The 23412-nt window shown below is 37.1% G+C and overlaps 1 protein-coding gene across 1 annotated transcript in view; it reads left to right on the top strand.

Annotated features, from left to right (window-relative positions):
• The first annotated feature begins 11743 nt into the window (after window positions 1-11743).
• Window positions 11744-23412, top strand: part of LOC124517024 (glutamate decarboxylase 1-like) — a 31460-nt gene continuing 19791 nt past the window's right edge. The window contains 6 exon segments of the mRNA XM_047086212.1: window positions 11744-11764; window positions 14205-14415; window positions 14418-14483; window positions 18252-18342; window positions 21665-21777; window positions 22098-22213. Coding sequence (XP_046942168.1) covers window positions 11744-11764; window positions 14205-14415; window positions 14418-14483; window positions 18252-18342; window positions 21665-21777; window positions 22098-22213 — 618 coding nt within the window.

Below are 23412 nucleotides of genomic sequence, written 5' to 3'. Positions count from 1 at the left end.
GAGGTATGTTTGGTCCTCCAGGACCTGTGTGTTTGACATGAAGTGGAACCAAATATACCACCCCCAAATATGCCTCTCTAGTATACTGACCTTTTGAGGATGAGTATTTTTAAGAAAGGGCAGATCCAAGAGAAGCTCTGAAAAATGTGTGGAAATTATTTTTCTATGAGACATTTACACATATATTGGATATCTCCATTTATGAAGGTGTCTCCATCTCTCTACCAGAAAGAGGAAGGTGACTAAATCTTTTGAAACTCTTATCGATAGAGAAGGCAATGGCTTACTCTACATAACCACCATACCTTTGTGTGTTGTGCCTTCCTGACGACTTCCCATAACTGGTCTCTGCTCCCTGCACCCCCAACATTTTCTTTTGTCTTTAGCTGGGTTGGGCCATCTGGATATCTCCCATTGTATATAGGAGGTGTACATGCTATATAGGAGGTGCATATATATAGGAGGTGTTAATTTTTCTCCTACTAATCTGTCTTTTGGTACGGGGGTCTCAGCCAAGAATCTAGAAGAGTGGAGGGGAAATTATTTTCCCTCCTCGACAGACACATCAATAAATGTCCTTTGACTAAACCAATGTAGAAATGTAAGAAACACTCACTCAGCTATGGTTTGTAGGATTAGAAGAAAACATGAGTACAGAGAAGAAATTCAGTTAGGAAGCTATTGAGATATTGTTGGCAGCTTAGAAGACGAATGAGGCAAAGATGTGATTAACAGTTGACTCTTCAAAGTGGAACCTTGATGTGGCAGCTGCTGTAGCTGTCTCACCTCTCTAATAGCTCATGTCTCTGTATAACCTAATATTTAGTAATTACGGCTTAAATATAATTCAGAGGGAAAAAACAAAAGGCTATATATTTAGCATTTATCTCAAGATTTAAGAACATAGATTTTATATTTTTTCTTTTACAGCAGGAAATATTCTTTAATTCTTATTCAATAATAATACAAAATATGAAGATGGGACTCTTGATACTTGACTTTCCCTGGGTAAAGTTTATTTCTTTGGTCCTCACACCAGGACATTTGAACTGAGCTGATAGAACTTGCTGAAGTTTAATTCACTGTAGTTAATACAAAATAACCATCTACTACATTCTCAGCTGTGCACCAGACAAAGCCCAGTCAAACACAAAGCTGAAGAAGACACAGTGCTAGGGTGGAACCCCTGGGTGCCTCAATTGGTTGAGTGTACGACTCTTGATTTCTGCTCAGGTCATGATCCCGGGTGGTGGGATTGAGCCCTGCTTCGGGCTCCACACTGAGTGAGGAGCCTGCTTAAGATTCTTTCTCCCTCTGTCCCTCTTCCCCACTCTCTCTGTCTCTCTAAAATTAAAAAAAGTAAATAAATAAAGACACAATGCTATTTTACCTCAAGGAACTGATAATGTAGTCAGTGATGTAAAATGCATATCAATAATTATAGTGCAAGATATTTTATAAGCACTCTAAGGTAAAAACACAGAATAAAACTTAAAATACTCTGTGTTAATACTGAGGAAGCAAAAGATTATTTCATCTCAAGATAGTAAGAAGGACTTAAGGGAGTCCTGTAGGAATAAGTTGGACTCAAATAATAAAGGACATTTTGGGAAGACATGCAAAGCTGAGTTAACAATTTAACGAAGCTTAATCTCTAATTCATGCGAGGATACTTTCACAAGGAAATAAATATACTTTGGACATGGGCACAAGACCCTATCATCTTGGATATATAGATCACACAGGCGACTAAGTGAATGAGTGTTAATGGGTGGATAGAAATCTACCTCGCACCCTAAAAACTAGAGAGATGAGAGATAAATGTACTATCCTCTGCTCTTTCCTAGTTAATCATCATCTCTGACAGTTTTCAAGTTTTCTAATGTATAAATAAGACTCCAACTAATACCTCATTTTCAAATGGTGTTCAATTATGTAAATCTCTACCTTCCATCTTTGCTTTCATTAGCATAGCAGGGCCCAGTGATTATAATGAGAGAGCAATTTTTTTCAACTATTCAAATGCCATTTATTTAAAGAGCAAAAATTTTGCATAATGAACCTTCTACAAAGGATCAAATAGATCAATAATTCAGGTAATGTTTATGAGTTTATTCCTTTGTTTTGCAAGCCTTGCTTCTCAGTAGGTGAATTAATATGCAAATTAAATATGCATGAACCAATCTGTGTTATTGGTTTACTTTGTGATATCCAGATGTTATTTTTTCCTTCTCTGTATTCAGTAATGATCACTTGAGATTCAAATGCAAACCCTAGGTGCAGTCGTCACACCTATACATCATTAAAAATGAATAATAAGGTGCCGTATGTGAAAGCATTAAACTTATTGCTTCCTTTTAAATAAGACCAAACCATTAGGAATCTTATTTTCTACTTCAGAATAATTTTGTCTCCACAGCATTAAAGCTCATGAGGTCAGCATTTTATAATGCACTAGCTCTAAAACTTTTTGGTCTGAGAATCTCTTTATATGCCTAAGAATTATTGAAAACCTCAAAGAAACCTCAAAGAATTTGTGTTATCTGGGGTCTAGCCAATAATTTTAGCTGTATTATACATATTATAAATTAAAATGGGTAAATTTTTAAATATTTGTCAATTTATTTTAAAATAACAGTTACATTGGGATGTCTGGGTGGCTCAGTTGGTTAAGTGTCTGACTCCTGGTTTTGGCTCAAGATCTCACAGTTCTGTGAGGCGAGTCCTGCATTGAGCTCCGCACTCATGGTGCGGAGCCTGCTTGGATTCGCTCTCTCTCCCTCTCTCTGCCCACCTTCCTCAAATAAATAAATAAACTTCAAAAATAAAATAAAATTTTATAATATATAGTCATATATTAACAAGCACATATATTAACATTAATAACATCATTTTATAAAAACAATCCTGTTTTCCAAAACCAAAATAAAAATAGTGCCACCGTTCACTTGTCAACCCACCAGACTGGCTTCTGGTCTCATATTTCTTTTTTTCTTCTTTAATTTTTTTAGTGTTTATTTATTTTTGAGCGGGGGGAGGGGCAGAGAGAGAGGGAGACACAGAAAGCAGGCTTCAGGCTCCGAGCTGTCAGCACAGAGCCCGACACGGGGCTCGAACTCATGGACGGTGAGATTCATGACCTGAGCTGAACCAACTAAGCCACCCAGGTGCCCCTCTGGTCTTATATTTCATTGCGACTTGTTTTGGCAAGGACAACCAATATTCTCTCTACTGCCAAATCCAACAGGCATTCCTTGCCCTTACAGTCTTTCTTATATGATTGGCTTTGGTTTTCTCTATATTTGCTTTAAACAATGGATTTTTTTTTAGGAAAAAAAAACTTAAAAAGAAGAAAACTACCTTTACTCACATGTTTATCATTTCTAACGCTCTTCATTCTTTTGCATAGAGCCAAGTTTTTTAAAAAAAATCTTTTTATCATGTATATATAACCTAAAGAACATCCTTAATGTATCTTGCAGGACTATCAACAAATTCCCCTTTGTTTCTGATGGAGAAAGTGACATACAATTCTAGGTTTTAGTGCCTGCTTGTTTTCTTTCCGCACTTTAAAGAAACCTTTTCAAAAAATAAATAAATAAAATTAAATAAATAAATAAATAAATAAGAAGTCTTTTCATTGCTTTCTGACTTACACCATTTTCTGATGAGAAGTCTAGTCGTTATTAACATCAGTCCCCTGTACATAACGAATCTTTACTTGGCTGTTGTAAATTTTTTAAATAACTGCTTTTAACAATTTGATATATGTCTTCTGGCATGGTTTTCTTTCTGTTTGTTCACCTTGGGGTTTGTTGAGCATTCTGGGATCTGTGGGTTTATAATGTTCATCGAATTTGGAATTTTTATAGCCATTATCTCTTCAAATATTTTCCTGTATCTCTTCTTTCTGGAACTCCAGTTAAGGATATGTTAAATTGCATTATTTTGCTGCACATATCATTAGAATTTAGGTCATCTTTTCTTCAGCATTTTTTATCCTTTTGATTCAGCTTGGATAGTTTTTATTGCCCTTTCTTCAAATTCATTAGTCTCGTCTTTTTTTTCCTATAAGCTCTAATATTCTATTAGGCTGAGCTAGTGAACTTTTTATTCCAGATATTTTAGTTTTTCAGCCCTAGAAGTTCTATTTAACTTAGTTTTATTATTTCCATTTAGTTTTTTGTTATGTGCATGTCTTCTTTAAGTTCTTGAATGTATTTGTAGCAGATATGTTTTAAAGTCCTTACCTGCTAATTTCATTATCTCTGTCATTTCTGGTTCTACTTGCTGATTTTTTTTCTAGGTTGCAAGTCACATTTTTTTAATACTTCTTTGTATATTTTGCCATTTTTATTGAATGCTGGACATTGTGAATTTTTTATTTTGAATATAGATGTCATCCTTCAAAGAGTGTCAAGTTTTGGTAAGTAGTTAACCTACCTGTGGGTCAGAGTTACTTTCAAGTCTTGTTTTTAAGCATTGTTAGGTCTCGAGTAGCCTCTTATTCTGGGGCTATTTTTTAAAGTAAGTAAGTCATACTCTGTCCAATCTAATAGGCAACAATTTTATAATTTTAATTATTAAAATACTGATAATGTATTATCAATTAATTTGTCAATTATTAAAATTTAAAGAATGTATTAAAGGCACACTTATGTGTCCTTCCTTGATTTCTTTTGAGATTGACAATTTTTTTTTTCATCTGCCTAATGTCCATTTTTTATTTTTTCCTTTTGTTTCTTGTTTGCAATCTTCATCACATCTTCATTTCCAACTTTGGTGATTTGACCTGGCTGGGAGGGACGGATTGATTCCAGGTCATATAACCTGATAAATACTGATAACCCTCAGTTCCTAAAAATACCGAAAAATTAATTGCTTTAATTATCAATTGTTCTGTATATTTTTCATTCAGTTACTGGATTAAGTTGTCTCTAAATCACAATTATTTGTAATGAAGTAGATACTATTTAGCTGTTTTTTGGTTTACATCATTGGGATAACTTGAGATTTGCCTTGATTTTCCAAGACTCCTTTGAGTCAATTAGCACAGATGTTATTTATAGATCTGGTTCAAGCTAGGTTGTACTAAAATCTGTGAAATTCAACTTGGAATTATTTGTCCCTATTAAGTCCATATCCTAACGGCATTCTTCATAATGCAGACTTTGAGAAAATGTGGGAAATTTTGAGGAAAAAAATACAAATTACATGTATCAACAAATAGAATGTAGAGATACAAATGGCAATTCATTCCCTCAATGTAGAGAGACATTTAGAAATGCCTCAACTAAGGCAGATAATTGAAAGCAAAGAATGAATACTGCTTTACATATTAATATTTTACGTTCAGGGAAAAACATACATTACCTGAAAACAATTTCAGATTTTGATAACAACACAAGGTCTATTTAGAAAGCCACCAGGTGGAAAGGAATAGTATGTTATGCTGTTTTAGAGAAATGAAGAGATTAAGGTTGGAAGATCTAGTTTTTGGCCTGGGGCCAAAACTCTGCTGTGACAGTTGCTGGTTGTACTTTTTGGGCAAACCCTTTTAAGTTTTCCATAGGTTTCTACGCTGTGGATATTTTGCTAGAATTATACGTCTGTATAAAGCAAATGGTGATTTGCAAAAACTAAACCAAACTCTTTTTTTTCAACTTTAAAGGTACGCTAATAAAAGAAAGCTATCCTGTAGTCTAGACACAATAACTACAAAGGAAAATGTATGGTTTCAGGTACGTTCTGTGATTTTTATCATTTCTCCTTTCAATGTGTACAAACAAGAAGTTTGCAAGTGCTTATGGGAAAATTAAGCTGAAATGGGAGATCAAAGAATCACATGAATGTAAAGACCAGATAATGCATGAGTGATTTTCTCTCTATACTTTGTGTATTTAGAATATCATGCTTCCTGGTATTGTCAGAAACAATTTCCCAAAGATGAAAAGAAATTTTCCCAGAAGAGAGCAGTGACTTATGAAAACACATGAAGTTAAACCTGACAAAGTAAACACATATCAATATGTCTCTGGGTGTTTATCGAGTTATCATGTCTTTGTGTTCCGTGGATTTAGCTATTTACTGTATCTTCAAATTTATCTCTACTTTTGAACCTATATAAACCAGAAATTGTGTGGAAAGAAAGGCTAATACACATGATCTAGGTGAAAGTAACAAATTAACCCTTCTTTGGATTTTTATAAATGTGTAAAATATTGAATGATATTAAGCACTGTGGAGGCATATAAGGAATTGAATGCTACTTTTTCTCATCTTCAAAGTTTACACAGTCTAAGAACTAGAGTATCCACATAGGTAAAGTTAAAAAAATAATAAAACACCAGATAACAATTGTCACAATCTTCTATGTTTTACATGTTGAAATTCCAAACATTTTTTATATCATCATCCAAATATATTTTTTTCAGTTTTAGTAGTTAATAAATGCATAAATGTGGGCAAGGCATGTAACTTTTTGTGCTTCCGTTTCCTTATCTGAAAAATAGTGCTACAGTATCTGCACATGACCTAGATTGTTAATTCTCCCCAACATCCATCTCATCTTTGTTTTCGTAATGGTCAACATCCTATTCTCTGCTCACCTCTTTCCTGCCTTATGTACAAAGTGCTAACAAGGAAGATGTCCATCCAGCAGGAGACTATAATTTCTACCCTAACTTCCATCTTATGTGGCCATGTCAGCTCTCTGGTCACATGACTAAGTTCTGACCAATAGGACCTACACAAATTCTACATTGCACCTCGAGTGACAGTCTCATTTCTCTTACTTCCCTTCTCCAATCCCTTGGTGTAGAATTCAGATACAGTGCCAGCAAGCTAACTTTGTGGATGAAAAGTGGGCAAAAGCAATAATTTTCCCCTGTGCTGTCCAGTTAAGTGGCAACCAGCCACAGGTGGCTGTTCAGCACTTAAAATGTGATCGAAGAAATGAATTTTTAATTTTGTTTGGCCTTAATTACATTTAAAAATTGATACTCTAGTTATTGAAGAACTTTTAAGTATGTTTGAAAACATACGTAAATTAATCTACCGTTTTCAACTGAAACTTTCATGAAATCTAAGAATAGACCAAGTGTTTCCCAATTAACATGTAATTAAAACACCCATTTAACATCTAATTGAGATTCGATGCATGTTTGAATTATAGTTTTGGATATAATAGGTTAAACTGAATGAATTTTTAAAGTTAATTTCACCTGTTTCTTTTTGTTTTTTAAAACTATGATTAACAGAAAATTAAAAATTATACATGTGCCTCACATATGTTTCTATGAGAGAGCACTGATCTAGGCAATGGAAAAACCGCAAGATAGAAGGAAGTCAGGTCTTTGGACAACTTCATGGACAGAGTAAAACAGTAGCTCTGAGCCATTTACCCATTTGGACTTCTAGCAATAAATCTTCTAATTGGCTTAAGTCACTACTATTTTGGTTTCTATGAAAGCAGCCATATACTGTTTTAATTAATAAACTACTTCATAGAGTTTGGGGAGGACTAAATGAGCTAATCCTCATTAAAGGCTTAGAACAGATCATGTCACATGTTAAAGGTTCAATGCCTATAAATTATTACCGTTATTATATCTCTCAATTTCAATGAAATTTTCCACCCCCTTATAACTCTGTATCATTTTATGTATTTATACAATATAGTGCCATCATCATTCAAATTCATGCATTTAAATTAGAATTCATATTGAAAAATTTGTCAGAAGGCATATGCTTCTGAATCTGTTCATCTCAAAGATGATAAGTAGCTCTTACTCAAAGTTTTACTAATATACTTAATAGTTCAACCACCAGCCCGTCACCATTGTTTCTACAACCATAAGGAAGCACAGTCATGTCACAGTACATCTCAAACCATTCTCTGGTTTTCTATTGCTCTAAGGATGAGCACTAAACACATTCATGTGCCCTTCCCACCTCCCCCAGGATTACTTCTCCCTGTTCATTTTTTGGGCCGTCCCATACTCTGGTTTTGTCTTATTTCTTCAGTTGGCATCTCAACATCTTGTGCATTTGTTTGACGCTTCCTTGAGTGTGTTCTCTTCCCTCATCACCTAGTTACATGATACTTACCCTTCATATTTCAGCTCACATATCATCCTCTTTAGAGAGTCTTAGATGGCCTTCTAAGTCTTCTGCTAAATATGCACAGAGCACCTTGGTGGCACCTTCCTGTACCACCCTGTCCCATGCCTCTTCTAGAATCTATGATTATAATCTTTACCATAAATGTAGCACTTTTCCCATTATTAAAATATGATACTGTTTTCTGTCCATTACCCACTTTTCTCTTAAGTTGTAACTTCCTTAAGGGCAATACTGAATGTACATTTTGTACTTCCCCTCCCACATCAAGACGGAACTTTTTAATTATTATTATTATTATTATTTAAATATAAGCTCTATGCCCAATGTAGGGCTTGAACGCACGTCTCTGAGATCAAGAGTCGCATGCTCCACCCACTGAGCCAGCCAGGTTCCCCAAGATAAAACTCCTAATAAACACATTAAACTGCCAAATAAACTATACAAAGTTGACCAATATTTGGTGTGATGATGCAGATAAAAATAAAGATCACTTCAGCTCAATGGTGGAGATAAGAAAATATATTTTTTTAGTGTTTATTTGTTAATAAATAAAGGGAGAGAGAGAGAGGGAGGGAGCATATGCACAAGCAGGGGAGGGGCAGAGAGAAAGGGAGAGAATCCCAAGCAGGCTCTGTGCTGTCCATGGAGTTAGAGGCAGGGCTCGATCCCATGAACCATGAGATCATGACCTGAGCCGAAATCAAGAGTCAGATGTTAAACCAACTGAGCCACCAGGTGCCCCAAGAAAATATTTATGGAGCTACTAAGATGTGAGTTGGACTTGCTAAGATAGAATTCAGGCTAGGGGTTAAGAGAGTGGATTTAGAACAAGAATGGCTGGGATTGAATCCCAGCTCTGCCAGTTAGCTGTGTGATTCTTGGCAAATAGTGTGACTTATCGGTGCTTTAGGTTCTTCATCTGTAAAATGGAGAAAGGAAACAGCAGCGGTATCTTATAAGGTTTCAGGGAGAATTAGATGAGTCAATACAAACTTAGCTTAGAAGAGAGCTTAGAAGAGAGTATCAAGTACATACTAAGTACTTGATAAATATGTGTTAAATGTGACCTTTGGATTAGAAGAAAGGGAGAAGGAAGGCATTTAAAACAGGTGAAATTTCACAAACTATAACGCAGGGGATTAAGAAAAGAGACTGACCTTCCTTTTGAGGTGCAGACAATTTCTGTAAATGAGTAGTAGGAGGTAAGGCAAAGAAAGGGTCAATGAAGGACTTGATAACATAATGGTTGGGAGGTCAGTGCACATTTCTGATCAGAGCAGTGGCATTCTTAAAATTATTTCGTGTTTGTTTTTGCCTGTCAGGATTGCCAGAGAAAAGAGACATAAATAATTGTTGGAAGCACTTAAGAGGCCTTATCTCTTCTGATATCTTAAAGCCATGAGTAGGTATTAGTACGATGCCCACTTTATTGATGGTGAAATGGAAGCAAGGAGAGGCGTGAAACAGAGCAAGACAATAATAACATCAAAATCACAGGACTTCTATGAGGATTCAACGTATGAAAAATATTTAGCTCCATACAAAATACGGCAAGGGTCTGGTGAAAGAAATCTATAGGCTTTAATATTAGGATTGCTGTCAGTCAGAAGAGTGGAGTATCGCCCTCCTTTTCCTCTTTTTAGTCCTGTATCATGTCGTGTAATATAAGAAAGCTTTCACATGCTTTGTCAAGAAAAATTGTGAGTTTTAATTTCAATGTGCCTGTGTTGTACAGACATATAAAATTAGTGGGAGGTGAAACAAACAACAACATGAATTTCCCATGTTGGGGAGGGCCAGTTCTATGCTCCTATGCTCAGCAGATCTATAAACGAAGACCTAATTGCCAACAGCGAAGACATGAAAGGAAAAAAAATGAGTGATAGCTGGAGAGCACTTCATGGCTCAAAACCCATTTCCTCAGAATAGGGATTGAGTCTTTTTGAACATAGCGTACTGGTGGTTATTATGTGCGAGAGAGGACGGAGAAGGTGGCGAACTTCGGCGGGTGACCTTGGACTATGAGGGCTGTCTCACGGTGCGACCACTGGGGCGAGCGTGGGTGGGTTTATTGACAGAGATGAGTGCGAGTTCAGGAGTCATGAGAAGGGTTCGTCTTGACAAGATGATGCGACAGTCTTCCTTAGTGGATGTCGCAACCCTATTAGAGCCAAGAAACTCTGCAGATGGTTGAAAGAAATGGAAGAGCAGCTCCTTGGGATTTATTTATTTTTTTTATTTTCCCACTTCTATGCCACCTCTACAATCATCAGTTGATTCCTCTGGAAAGCAATGAAAGGAGGAAATGGTCTTCAAATCATCACACTTCTATATTCTTGTTTGTTACAGCCTCTAAGTGAACGTCTTAATGAGGGAAAGGTTACAATAACTGGTTCAAGTTGGATTGGAAGTTGTAAATGGCTTTTGATAAGCCACAGTGTTTGTTTCTATTATTAGAATAAATTAAGTGTTACTACTCTTTTTATAAATTGCACCCAAATGCCTAGGATAGAAACCAAGGTATCCCAGGTGATTTTCTTATGTGAATCATCAGTGTTTTCCTGCTTTTTCCTTAACATGCTCAAACTTGCTTAACAATGAAAAATAATGTTGACCAGCACATTATTCAAGAGCTGTAAATCCCACGGGATAATTGAACATTTGATAAATTCTGGAGGAAATGTGTCCTTGGAAATGGGCCTCAGAAGTGATGATCATTATGTATTTTTGGATTCTTTAAAATGTTAAAAGTTTTGGGGGGACCTAGTGGCTCAGTCAGTTAAGTGCCGACTTCAGCTCAGGTCATGATCTCGTGGTTCATGAGGTCAAGCCCCACAACAGGCTCTGTGCTGACAGCTCAGAGCCTGGAGCCTGTTTCAGATTCTGTGTCTCCCTCTCTCTCTGCCCCTCCCTTGCTCACTCTGTCTCTCTCTCTCTCTCTCTCTCTCTCTCTGAAAAATAAACATTAAAAAAGTTTTTTTAATGAAATACAATGTTAACATTTTCAATCCAAAGGCAAAAAAGTAATACCTGTGTTAAAAGGGTGTGAATTGTATCATTAATATGACCATGTGTATTTTTCATTTCCTACCCTGTAATGTGGAGTACCTAATACTTTACCCTGAAGATAAAAGTTGTAATTGTCAAAAGGGAAGTTGAAACCCATTCCTTCTTTGACATGGGATCATACTTTAAAAAAGCCACAATGTTTAAACACAAATACACTACCATCATCTTTCATTTAATTCTCTAAACAAAAAAGAGCATTGTATCCCTGCCCTTTTTACAAATAATGAAATTGCTTCAGATTTCTGTGCCACCAATAAAAAGACTTTATTTTTTTTTATTTTTTATTTTTTTTAAATTTTTTTTCAACGTTTATTTATTTTTGGGACAGAGAGAGACAGAGCATGAACGGGGGAGGGGCAGAGAGAGAGGGAGACACAGAATCGGAAACAGGCTCCAGGCTCCGAGCCATCAGCCCAGAGCCCGACGCGGGGCTCGAACTCGCGGACCGCGAGATCGTGACCTGGCTGAAGTCGGATGCTTAGCCGACTGCGCCACCCAGGCGCCCCTCCACATATTCTTTTAAAGCAGATACTATTTTTTTTCAAACAACATGGAGTGTGGAGATACCCTGGCAAGTAAGTTAAGATTTTGTGAGAAGAAATGGGGATTCAACGGGAATTATTATTAACTGAAAGAGTGGGATTGGGGTGTTACTTACCAAAAAGTGCAGACTGTCAAACAAGTCTTACTTATCTTATATGATTATTAATCATGCATATTAATCATATATCACATATTTTGACAAAAATACACTAGCAATCTTTGTCTTACTTAAATATTTAAAACATTTTGTTTTGTTGAAATGTTGTTATTTTTCTTATTAAATATAAATTTAACCTAGTTTTAGGTTGTAGATTCAATGTGTGTTGAGCTATTAATGGAGTCTAATTCTTATGTCAAATCTTTTGGTTTTTACATAGTTTCTTTATAAACATTTGTAATACTATTCCATGTGTAGAATCTTTTTAGCTTCACTTTTTCTTGTGGTTTATGTTTCCTCTAATTCTTTGAAAGGAGTTATGTTTCTAAAACTTTAATTACTTTAGAATTTATTTATATTAATATGTATTATTCACTGTGTATAGCAGTGAACCTTTCGAAAAGTAATTTTCCTCTAGAAAAAATATTTTGCAGGGGCGCCTGGGTGGCTCAGTCAGTTAAGCGTCCGACTTCGGCTCAGGTCATGATCTCGCGGTCCGTGAGTTCGAGCCCTGCGTCGGGCTCTGTGCTGACAGCTCAGAGCCTGGAGCCGGTTTCAGAATCTGTGTCTCCCTCTCTCTGACCCTCCCCTTTTCATGCTCTGTCTCTCCCTGTCTCAAAAATAAATAAAACGTTAAAAAAATTAAAAAAAAAAAAGAAAAAATATTTTGCAAACAATTAACCTAATATATGTCTACCGGGCCAACATGTAATATGAAAATTTGTTTTTAGGTACACTGCATGCTTTGCAAATTGTCTCACGTTTCTGTCATTGCTGTCTTATACAGTTTTTTCATGATCAGGATTTTATTCTTTATGGAAAAAGCTATACTAGAACATTTTTATCTATCATACATAAACACATAAAAACGTTTAAACATTATATCAATGCTTAAAAACTAAACTGAATTATTTTTGCTGCAGTATTCAAAAATTCAGTCTGAAATATTTGGGGAGAGCTTATTTTATTTTAAGAAAAATCCATTAGAACTGGAAGAAATTAATACTACTAAGCTTATAAAAGCAAAACTATAAAATTTAGCTAGAAACCATTTTCTGATTACTTCATGTTTTCTCCACGTCTAGTTACAAGTAAACAGCTTGATATTATGAATTCTAGTCTATACTTTCTTTTTTCTTCCACATTGTCCAGAACATTAAAAGATACCTAAGAATGGCTTGTTTGCTTGATTGGATGTTTGGTTCAATATTTTTATTGAAGAGGACCTCAGGACATACTATTTTTAAATTTAATTTTTAAAGGATAACTTAATGGTCTTTGGATTCAAACATCTGTCTATCAATTCTAGTTCCACCATATAAGCTCTTTTTTTGTTGTTAATCATAATAGCATTTCTATCATAACTATGTTATGAGGATTGAATAGAATAATATATGTGAAATTTCTGGGCCATCATGAGTTCAAAAAGTATCAATTATTACTATTACTTAACTTCTTTAAATCTGTTTATCTGCGGGGCCCCTGGGTAGCTCAGTGGGTTAAGCATCCAACTTCAGCTCAGGTCATGATCTCATGGTTCGTGGGTTCGAGCCCTGCGTCGGGCTCTGTGCTGACAGCTCAGAGCCTGGAGCCTGCTTCAGTTCTGTGTCTCCCTCTCTCTCTCTGTCCCTCCCCCACCTGTGCTTTGTCTCTTCTCTCTGTCTCTCAAAAATAAGTAAAATTTAAAAAGATTAAATAAATCTGTTTATCCACATGCTGAGAAAAATGTGCTTATATTGTAGGACTATTGTGAGGATTGAAATGTGTGCAAGGCATGTAGGGCTCTTAATATATAGTAGACATTGTTACATACAGTTAAAAATGTTAATAGCAGGGGCGCCTGGGTGGCTCAGTCGGTTGAGCGTCCGACTTCGGCTCAGGTCATGATCTCGCGGTCCGTGAGTTCGAGCCCCGCGTCGGGCTCTGGGCTGATGGCTCAGAGCCTGGAGCCTGCTTCCGATTCTGTGTCTCCCTCTCTCTCTGCCCCTCCCCTGCTCTCTCCCTCTCAAAAATAAATTAACATTAAACAAAATTCAAAAAGTGCAATTACCAGTTCATTTGTTTGACAAGGCAACGATAAGGTCCATCTAGGGGATCTTGAAGGTTCAATTACTCCAATGGTGTGGATCTAAAATGGCTTTTTTTTTTTTTTTTTTTTTTTTGGTGAAAATTGTTATCCAGTGAAACTTGGAATGAAGATTCTGAGTAAGATTTGAACACATGCTACTTGTTACTTCACATGGCTTTTTAATATCTTTAATGTCCAATGATCAAAACTCTATGCCCATGGTGATTTTCCTTGGCATTCTAGTTACTGACCTGGCTTTTCATCTCTTTTTTCGCTCTAGATTTGTTGCCATCCAAGGATGGTAAAGATTTAACTAAATGTTTCCTGCTGCAAGTGGTAAATATTCTTCTGCATTACATCAAAAAAATGTTTGATGTTAAGAGTAAAATACTAGACTTTCATCATCCTCACCAACTTCTTGAAGGTTTGGATGGGCTTAACCTAGAGCTGTCTGACCACCTAAATCTTTGGAGCAGTTACTTGTTGACTGCACGGATACCTTAAAATATGGTGTTAAAATAGGTAATTTTCTTTTTTGCTTTTTTTTTAAAAAAATTTTTTTTCAACGTTTATTTATTTATTTTTGGGACAGAGAGAGACAGAGCATGAACGGGGGAGGGGCAGAGAGAGAGGGAGACACAGAATCGGAAACAGGCTCCAGGCTCTGAGCCATCAGCCCAGAGCCTGACGCGGGGCTCGAACTCACGGACCGCGAGATAGTGACCTGGCTGAAGTCGGACGCCCAACCGACTGCGCCACCCAGGCGCCCCAAAACAGGTAATTTTCAAATCAATGCACCTGAACTGGAGACTGAATGAATGGCCTTGAGTTTTTGTGTGTGTTGGAAAACGGTCCCATTTTGCTCATTTTTACTTAAAACATTCGTCTAGTTTGTTTTCAAATTGGTGTTATCACATATAAACTGTTTAGTAGTTAACAAAGAAAAGTGAATACAGTGGTTTGGGCTTGAAGCATTATATTCCAATGGCAATTAAACATACAATTTTAACTTACTTGTTTTCATTCGCCCATATTCATTATTAATGCTCAATTGACTATCCTTCTACATCAATAAAATATATAGCAATAAAATTATATATATCTATCTAATCCTATATGTTAGATATATATGTAGATATATATATATATCTACATCCTATATGTTAGAAATTATGTTTTCTGATTAATTTATTGTAACTTTATTCTTAACCACTTAAAGCAATGATATGTCCCGGGGCTAACAATGTTTGACTAGGCTCTACGGACCCCTTTCTCTAAAATCTTAAATGTATACTAAATAATGTATTTGAAACAACATAATCTTTGGAAAGAGGCACACACAAAAAAGCGTCCAAATACAACCTGTATCCCCGGGTTTATTACTCATTTCTTATTATGTGATCTTTGAAAATACTTCATGTGTTAATAATTGAAAGTAATTTGTGTATGCTGACTTGCCTTGTATTTGATAGACATTAAACAGACACTTAAAATAATGTATTTTTGACATCACAGAAACTTTAAGCATCACGCATATTTTATCTTCAGACCAAACTGATCAAGCATGCCAAGAAACAAAAATAATTTCTATTTGAGAATGCTCATTTCTGCATTAATTTTAATAACAAAAATAAAAAGGTGCCTCATTTTCACGTTTATCTTGTATAGCCTGGATTTTCTTTGACAGAACACTATGCAATATTGCCATTTAAAGTCCTGGGAGGGGCACCTTGGTGTCAGTTAAGTTTCTGGCTCTTGATCTTGGCTCAGGTCTTGATCTCATGGTTGTTAGATCAAGCCCTGCATCTGGTTCTGTGCTGGGCATGGAACCTGCATAAGATTCTCTCTCTCTTTCTTCCTTGCCCCTCCCTGACTCGTGCGCATACATGTGCTCTCTCTCCCAAAAAAATTAATTAACAATTTTAAAAACTATACAAAAAAAATCCTAAGAAAGTCATGGATGATTTCTCACAGAATTTTAGTTATTACAAAAAGACATACCACATGGGGAGCCTTGGTGGCTCAGTCAGTTAAGCGGTTGACTTTGGCTCAGGCCATGATCTTGTGGTTTACAAGTTCAAGCCCCACATGGGGCTCTGAGCTGTCAGCACAGAGCCTGGAGCCTGCTTCTGATTCTGTGTCTCCTTCTCTCCCTGCCCTCCCCTGCTTGCACTCTGTCTCTCTCTCTCTCTCTCTCAAAATTAAATAAAAATATTTTTAAAAATGCAAAAACAGTAAAAAGACATAACACAAAATAATATGCTCAATATGATTTCAATTATACTTAATTGTATTTTAAACTGTGTGAAACTGGACATATATACATGCACATGTATAAAACTACCTGTTCATAATAAATACGTTCTTAAATTATATCTTCCAAGTGTTATAAATATTGTAAGTGTTTGGATAGCTAAGTAGATATTTTCTCTGCATATATGCATAAAAATTACTGTCCTGTATGTAATGTTTTCTGTTCTATGCATTTCTGTAACGTGTAGTATATTTACAACTGGAAAAATATTATTAAATAAGACAAAAAGAAAGCTTCCTAGGATCGTGAAATAAAAGGCATGTGTCAAGACTGAGTTCAACTGTGTAAATGTGAGGTTGAAATAATTTTTAGTTAGAAATAAACATAGCAAAAGGAAGTTCTGAAAAATAGCAGGGCAATTGAAGCACCGTGACAGCTTTAAATCAAGTTCTTCATCCTTCCCTTACCCAGCAAGGCAAAGGCAGAGGAATCTCCAGGAACCCATTCTCCCCGTGTTTGCATTTCCCAGTATCAAGCACAGAGGGAAAAGCAAAGATACTAAAAAAGGGAAAAGTCAATAGTAAAAAGAAACATTTCGTAACACAGCCCCAAATTCCAAACCTTCCATTCCTTCCAATTTAATGAACATTTATTAAGCCCCAACTTTTAAAATTAACTACGCGGGCACAGGGGCTCCGCAAGTAGGGGTAAGTGACTAGAGGGGAAGGAGACTCACAAAGAGTTGTGATGCTGGTCATTGTTAAGACACGTTGTCAAAGAAGTGCAAAGAACAATCTATTTTGGAGCTCAGGAAGAGATTAATTTGTTTTAATGTGTATTTATTTTGCGGGAGAGAAAAAGAGAAAGAGTGAGTCGGGGGAGGTCAGGGAGAGAGGGAGAGAGAGAATCCCAAGCACACTCCACACTGTCAGCACAGAGTCCAACGTGGGGCTCAATCCCACGAACCGTGAGATCATGACCTGAGTCGAAATCTAGAGTCCCATGAGTAACTGACTGAGCCACCCAGGTTCCCCAGGAAGAGATTAAGTTAAACTGAGTTGAATATAGAATGTTCAATTTGGTATCTAATGTTGATGTTCTTTTTTTTTTTATATAAGTTTATTTGTTTTTGAGAGAGACAGAGACAGCACGAGTGGGGGGTTGTGCAGACAGAGAGGGAGAAAGAGAGAACCCCAAGCAGGCTCCCCCCTGTCAGCACAGAGCCCAACGTGAGGCTCGAACTCACGAAACTGTGAGACCATGACCTGAGCTGAAAACAAGAGTCAGGTGCTTGCTTAACCGACTCAGCCACCCAGGAGCCCCTTGATGTTCTTTATTAATACAAATCTTCAAAAATTCTTTGTAAAAAGGACCTGATATTTTGTCCAAAAACACTGAAGCAGCTTTTGAGAAAAAAATTATTTAATCTTTCGGGCGGTGCCTTCCCCACTCACTGGGGTAGTTTTTTGCATCCCGCCCTTGGTCTTTCTACTTCAGACACAGGATGGGTTCCTCACCCTCAAGCTTACCAGCTCGTTCTCAGTTCAATGACTTGACTTCTCCCAAGCTGCTCTTCATACCCGTATTGGGTCTCCTTCACTCTTTGTCTGGAAGCAAACTTTTGATCTGACCTGAAAGATCACTTCCTCCAAGAAGCCTGCCCTAGAGGTTAGCTCGCCTGCTCTCCTGATTGTCTTAGGCTCCCTGGGAAAGGTCTTAAAACATCCTGATCTTTTCTTCTGTGCTTTCTACAATCGCAGTTAAACATATTTGTGTCATTATTTATTTGATGAATACCTTTTTCTTCCACTGGTCAGTAAGATCCACACGGTAGTGCCTTGTTTACTACTGTGTCCCCAAAGCTGAGCACTGTCCCTGCATGTGATAGTTCTCAGCAATATTTATTGAATGAAAGAATTAGTTTATGTGTGCTCGATCGATGAATACCTGTTAACTGAGAAACTGCTCTGAAACTGAACTACTCTTTAGCCCTGTGTTTTTATTTTGGCTCATTTGTAATCTTGTCTTTTTTCTAGGACATCCTCGCTTTTTCAACCAGCTGTCCAGTGGGCTAGATGTGGTCGGACTTGCCAGGGCATGGTTGACAGCCACTGCCAATACCAACACGTGAGCATTCTCCAGGGCCTAAGGAGTGTGAGAGCCGGAGACGTGCGTAAGGAAGAGTGAAGATCGAGGTTGTACATTTTGCTGGATACGATGCTTGCCGTAACAAATACAAGTAGTTGGTACCCTGAGGGAAACGCAAAGAAGCCGCTGTCTATTCCCCGGGTAACTTGTTTGAGAGTTGCTCAGTCCTCTGGACAGCCTCTAGAAACTCTCAGGATCTAAGTTCCCCAGTAAGTAGTACAGGTCAGTTGGTCAGCCTGGGTTACTAGTGTGCAGACCATGAGTGAGTTCAGTTCTGGGGTTGGAATCATTGACACGCTACCCCAAACAGCCCATAGCACATGTAGCCAGATATATACCCAAGTATTTGGGAAGTTGCCTGAATATAAATTAGAACCTGAATCTGATCAAAGCCTGAAGAAAGTAAACTTTTAAAGGAAATCTAAATCCAGCTCCAACGTGATTCGTTAAAAATTCGATCTTTGGGGGACCTGGGTGGCTCAGTTGGTTAGGCGTCTGGCTTCGGTTCAGGTCATGGCCTCACAGTCCATGGGTTCGAGCCCCACATCTGGCTCTGCGCTGACAGCTCAGAGCCTGGAGTCTGCATTGCATTCTGTGTCTCCCTCTCTCTCTGTCCCTCCCCCACTGGCACTGTCTCTCTTTCTCTCAAAAATAAGCGTTAAAAAAAATTGGACCTTTGCCACAACAAAACTATTGTCCATACAAAAATTAGATCTACTGCTAATGTGTTCTGAAGGAAAGTTAATTTTAGGGGAATATTTTTCAAGGTTAAAAGGATAGGGAAATGATTGGGTATGAAATTGAAAGGAATAGTCTGTGTCAAATGTTAATATAATTTAACTAGCAATCAAAAGGGAGAGCTGGTAGGAATTTAAACTTTAAAACCAAGAACTAAATGTTTATGAGGAGAGACTGCTTCGGTATGTGGAACAACTAAGGCTTGCTTTAACTGTTTAGTTATCATTTGGGTTTTAATGGTGCATAGTTCACGGTAGTAGTCAGCATTTTGTAGATATGAAATGCAAACATAAATGGCTTACACAAATGACTGCTATTTTTAATTTTCATTGCTTGATTATGGTCCTTAAAACATGCATAGGGTAATATGCTACTTAAAAAAAATTTATTGCTTGGGGCGCCTGGGTGGCTCAGTTGGTTAAGCTTCTGACTCCTGATTTTGACTCAGGTCATGATTTCACCATTTGTGAGTTCGAGCCCCACATCAGGCTCTGTGCTGACAACACTGAGCCTGCTTGGGATTCTCTCTGTCTCTCTCTCTCTCTCTGCTCCTCCCCCACTCGTATGTGTGCACACTCTCTCTCAGAATAAATGAACTTTAAAAAGAGCAACTTTATCTTTTGAGAGAATGTTTCTTTGTTATGCAGATTATTACATAAACTCAATTTATACATTTTCCTCCATTGTTTAGAATCCCATTGTTGTGAGACTTAATCATTCTCTAAGTGAAGAAAATAGAGATTCTTGATGGAAGCAGAAAAAGAGTAGAAAGAACACATGAGAGGTGGAAGGAGAGAGCTTAATAATAAGGGGAGAGAAAGGATTTCAGACAGCCTTCTTTACCTTCAGGGTGTCTTCATTTTTAATGAATGAAGATCCCTTACCCTAATCTGGGATAGCATAAAGCCTGTGAGGTGGAAATAAGGAGAACCTGATTCCAGTCCCTAATTCTACCACCTACAATGCTGGGAGGTTTAGTGCATCTCTGTTGTCTGAAAATAATAATGCCCTACTCCACTGAGCTGAGGTAGGATCAGAAAGGCAATGTGCGTGTGTGTTGAAATTGGCATAGCAAATGCTGGCAGAAATGAAGCCTTGTTGAAATACCAGTGTGTGAGATTTGCTTCTTGTTTCTCTTAGAACTAGAATCTTAATTCCCATAGGCAATGGGTTTCCTTACTGGGTCTCTGTGCACAGCCCCTGGGAAAGAGCTTGTGTGTTACTACTTTTTTTTAGGCCGGGCCATCTGAGAAGAGGGGTTGAGGGAAGATGAAGGGAGTCAGCATGGGACTGAAGAGCAACATGAGGGAAATTATAGACCTGGCTACCCCTTAAGTATCAGCAGAAGCGAATGCTTCATCTCCTGGGGGGGTAGTGCCCTTATAAATGACTGCTTCAAAGGGCAGTCCATCTGTAGGGAACAGAGGAAAGAAAAGATTGTCAACCAGGTCTCTTATGGCCAAAGGACTGCACTGTGGGATGTTAACTTCCCCATGGTTGGGCATTCGTGGGACTCCCAGAAGATTCCATGACTTGTCATGCATGCCTGGATGCAAAAAGAGACCCCGGGGCTGGAAGTCAGTGCCTGCCTTGCAGGTGGGAGGCGATTCTCTGTTGGGCTGTGGGTGTATCTGAGTGAAAGTGGTCACAGCAATGGCTGGGCCTGAATATTCTCCAAAGGCTTTAGAGACAGAGCAAGCTGAGACCATCTGAAATGGCACATAAATGGAGTCTGAGACTGGTAGCTCTATATAAGAACACCTACAAGGGTCTTTAAAAGGTGTTTGAGGACAAAGAAAAGAATTCCTTGAAAATAACTGAAGCTACTCTTTGATTTCAGAACCAACATAAGTACCTCATTGCTTACTGTATATGGTATGTATAGAGAAAAACTTACAGCTTTCTTTTTTATCTTAGCTGCTGCTTTCTGTGGAAGGGACTCTAATATCAGTGTGACTCAGAGGAGAGTCCCCATCGCCATGCTGTCTGACTTCTTGTTCATGGGGCCATATTGTTCTTGCCTTGAACTACTTGCTTCGAGCTGTTACTGAAAACAGAATAGTTTTTAGCCCCCCCCCCTTTTTTTTGGTGTGCTTGCCCAAAGTACAATTCTTAGGTAGAAAATCTTTTCCCAGAAAAGATTTCCCCAGAAAATCTTTTTGAGAAAAGGCTTTTTTCTATCTATTTCATGTTCTGCAAAACACTGTAGCTCTAGATCTCTTTTTAACTTGCCATATCTATCTATCTATCTATCTATCTATCTATCTATCTGTAAGTGGGCATTTTCTGGCTCTAACAGTAATGTGTATATTCAAAATTCCTTTTAGTGGGAGAGAAATTCCCAGCTACTGCACAATACAATGGAATCCATGATCCTTTCTTTGTAGCACCAAGATACTCTTAATCTGGAAGGGGCGATTTGAAGCATACAAATTGTAACTATTTCTTGTACAGTCTGCTATAGAATACAAAAAATTGTATATAACCTTATCTAGCACATGACTTTATTTATCCTTTTCCATTTTATACAATTCACAGTCGAATTTCTATATATGTAATATAGGTTTACATATGAAATAGCTCCGGTATTTACTATCATGGAGACGATTTTTCTTAAGAAAATGTATGGAATTATCGGCTGGGGAGAAACAGAAGCAGATGGAATATTTGCACCTGGTAAGAAAAAGCAAGACATCATTTTTCTGAGCTAAATGAAACGTATATTCAGAGACGCTCAAAGTATATTTGAACTAATGCTATTATTTTTAAGAGATTCGTAAGTCATTGTGTTAGCTACAGTTGCCAGCAAAATTTCCACAAATCTAAAAGTTATGAATTGTGTGATATTTCTCTCAACACTTTCAAGGAAAGATATTTTTGAAATCACGTCAGTGATTTGGCAACACTTTAGTTTCAGAAAGCACTCAAGTTGTCACGATGTTAGTGACCATTTCTGATTTTTGAAATTGGGTTAACAATCACTATTTCTCTTCTAGGAGGAAGTATCTCTAACCTCTATGGTATATTAGTAGCTCGTTATAAGCAATATCCAGAGATAAAAAGACAAGGCATGACCGCACTTCCGTGTTGTGTGTTATTTGTTTCTGAACAAGTAAGTATCAAGTCTAGATTCTTCCATCTTTTAAGAATCTTCTGAGGTAAACTGTAAAGTTATTGAAAGATGGAGAATATTAGCTTTGCTCTAACATTATAGAGATTCAGTAATCTCTGTATCTGTGTCTGCCTATTGATATTGGAAAGACTAAAAAACAACTTTCTGTCAACATAGGCTCTAGCCTATAACAGTACAGATAATTCAAGATTAAAATTTAATTTCAAAATATGAGAAACTAACAAAAATGTGATTATAAATATAAAGCATTCTGCTATCTTTACCAAAAAAAAAAATCAAACTATGAACATTTTAAAGACTTGATTTAGTGATTCCCTTTATCATTGAATGAAGAGAACAAGAATGTGATTGATATCTTATTTTTCCAGTGAGGGTCAAAGGAATTAGTAAAAAAGAAAGGCTCATTTTTGTAGACCAGGACCTCAGCCAAATGTTTCAGATATTGACAATGTATCCACTGATGTCTCCTTTGGTTTTAATGTTCCAATCTTGTGCTCCTTTAAAAACAAATTGATTCATCCCTTTAATAAATCTGGTTGCTTTTTTCTTTTCTGCCTAGCAACAGTTGTGAGATTAAAATGTAATAGTAGTCCCACTTTGAGAATTCTACCTAAAAGTACCTGGAAACACAGGGTTTTCTTTGAAATGTTTCTGTGTTTGCAATATGCTTCTATGACCAAATTCAAACTGGCATTGTATATATGCATATTGTCAAGTTGGAGACCACTGGTGCATATTTAATGACATTACTATAAAACTTAATGTAACTTAAGATGCTTGTTTGCAAATGTCTTTTTCATCATTTGACATATAATTTTTATATATAATGAGTAAATATGCCGAAACTCCATAATGTAGATTAAAAAAAAAATCATTTCCTATTTAATTGGTGCATTCTCTGTTGAAACGAAGCTGAGTTAGGATTTTACGTTTGTGCATTTTTTTCCTTTCATATATCTAGTCTTTTCCTGGCAGCTAAAAACAACCAGGTCCAAGTTTGTATCTGAGCTGCTGATACCTTACATCAGGCAGAATGATACAGGGAAATAGCAGTTACCTAGAAGGCAAGAAATTATAAAGTTGGTGTCAAAGTCAAAATCAAGAGTTGCAGGCATCAGAAGAATCAAGGCATTTCTCCAAGCCTCACGCCTTAAAAAAAGGTCTGTAATGCAACAGTT

This window comes from Lynx rufus, unplaced genomic scaffold, assembly GCF_022079265.1.
Source record: "Lynx rufus isolate CCGP_SWC_20201006 ecotype Redwood Valley unplaced genomic scaffold, mLynRuf1.p SCAF_20, whole genome shotgun sequence".
Taxonomy (NCBI): Eukaryota; Metazoa; Chordata; class Mammalia; order Carnivora; family Felidae; genus Lynx; species Lynx rufus.
The sequence above is the reverse complement of the archived record's forward strand: the minus strand, read 5'-3'. Positions and strand labels throughout refer to the sequence as shown.